General features: G+C 54.0%; 1 protein-coding gene across 4 annotated transcripts in view; it reads right to left on the minus strand.

Annotated features, from left to right (window-relative positions):
- Positions 1 to 186: 186 nt before the first annotated feature.
- Positions 187 to 1,645, minus strand: part of NOD1 (nucleotide binding oligomerization domain containing 1) — a 27,527-nt gene continuing 26,068 nt past the window's right edge. For all 4 annotated transcript variants that reach the window (XM_023525681.1, XM_011384603.2, XM_011384604.2 and 1 more), the window contains exon 12: positions 187 to 1,350. In XM_023525681.1, coding sequence (XP_023381449.1) covers positions 1,278 to 1,350 — 73 coding nt within the window. In that variant the 3' untranslated portion in view covers positions 187 to 1,277. The remainder of the gene's footprint in view (positions 1,351 to 1,645) is intronic.

Genomic DNA, 1,645 nt, shown 5'->3' on the forward strand with positions numbered 1-1,645 from the left:
GCTTTTTTTGGTCCCATGGTAGGTGGAGAGGGCTCTGGCCTTCCTTCATCAGGCCCTCCTCACAGCCTGTCACCCCAGGGCCCCACCAGCGCATTGAGTGTCCCCGAGGGGGTCTGCATAGGGTTCAGGCAGTAGAGCTTGCTTACCGGGTTGAGTACTTTAAAAAAAAATCCCAGACTCAGGCAGTTAGAAATAGTTGAGTGTTTTCAGTGTTTTATTAGCAAATGAATTAGCAAAAGAACAAGTCCTCTGGTTCGACCACCAGCTCCCCCACCTGGCATCCACCACATGCCCGCCATGGTGGCAGGTGTCTACCATGCTCCGCTACCCAGGTTCCAGCGGTTCCCTGAGTCCTGGCTCCAGCTCAGTCACTCTCACAACTACTCACGGGCAGGAGGAGACTTCCCTTCCTCAAGAGGGCGAGAGAGAGAAGCTTCTGTGGATGCCAGGGCCACAGAGGTAAGCCATGCCTGATTCCTTTTGGAGAGCGGGCAGTGATCCTTCTTCCTGGAGCACAGCGGCTTTGCCCACAGTATTCGCTCATGGGAGGACGTCAGCCTATCCAGGAGAAATCCTCGCGCAGAACCTCGGCATCTGAAGGCATCATCATCCTTTCTCTTAGACCGGCTAAGAGGGCACCCGGTGATCTTTGCCGGCAGACGGCGAGACCCCACGACTGAAACAAGCCTGCGACGAGTCCTTCCCTTGGCACCAACTTTCTTGGATGAGTCAAATCCGCACACTGTAGGCAGCTCAGTAGCTGCCTCTGGGAAGCGGGGGTAGCATCAGCACGTGGAGCAGAACCGAGGAAGAAGAGAACATTTCAGGGAAAAACACCTGTTCGTCGAGCACCTTTCTCTCTCCAGGACACTCGGCACCAGCTTTGCACCGCGTCCCCAACTCTTTGACGAAGATGGCAGTGACCAACGCACTCCTGGTCCTCAGGGCAGGTGTTTTTACGAACTCAAAGTCTCATTCCTCTAGTTTCAGGTTAAAAGAACCATGGATACGCATTAATGCCTCCTCTTAGTACGTTTACGGTAACGAAAATGGCTCACAGAGCACACTCTTCCCCTGCAAACACAGCAGCTATGCAGAGAGCCTGCCAGGCAGAGCGTCCGCGTGGAGGCTGATCCGCATCACGAAGGCAGTGGACTCCTGGCGGTCCCCTCTCAGCAGAGTCCTTTCAGACATCTCAGACGAGGTGACCGCACAGAGGGGCGTCTGCTGCTAAAGAGCCTCGCAGGCCCCGGACGCGTGAACAGGAAAGCATCCTCTCAGAAACAGATGATCCGCTTCTCATCCTCAAAGACTTTGGCCTCCTCCGGCTTTATCAAGTTCCCGTTTAGGCTGTCGGAGGAAAACAAAGGACGCAAGTTAAAACGTTGGGAACTGTTGTGGCTCCTTCCCGTGTGTGTTCCTAAGGCGCCCTATTCAAATGCTTGCTCGATACTAACATGCATGCCTTTCAGCTACCATCACTCTGGGAACTGGGTCTCACTAAGGTCACCAGTAGCCTCTATAAACCAGAATTTAGTGCCGTTTTTCAGGCTTGCCTTTCATGACCTTCACAGGCATTTGGCTGACTTGCCTTTTCCCTCCTTCTTGAAACACGACCTCCCCTTGGCTTGATGTGACGCCCCCT

The sequence above is a fragment of the Pteropus vampyrus genome, unplaced genomic scaffold, assembly GCF_000151845.1.
Source record: "Pteropus vampyrus isolate Shadow unplaced genomic scaffold, Pvam_2.0 Scaffold598, whole genome shotgun sequence".
NCBI classification, from domain to species: domain Eukaryota; kingdom Metazoa; phylum Chordata; class Mammalia; order Chiroptera; family Pteropodidae; genus Pteropus; species Pteropus vampyrus.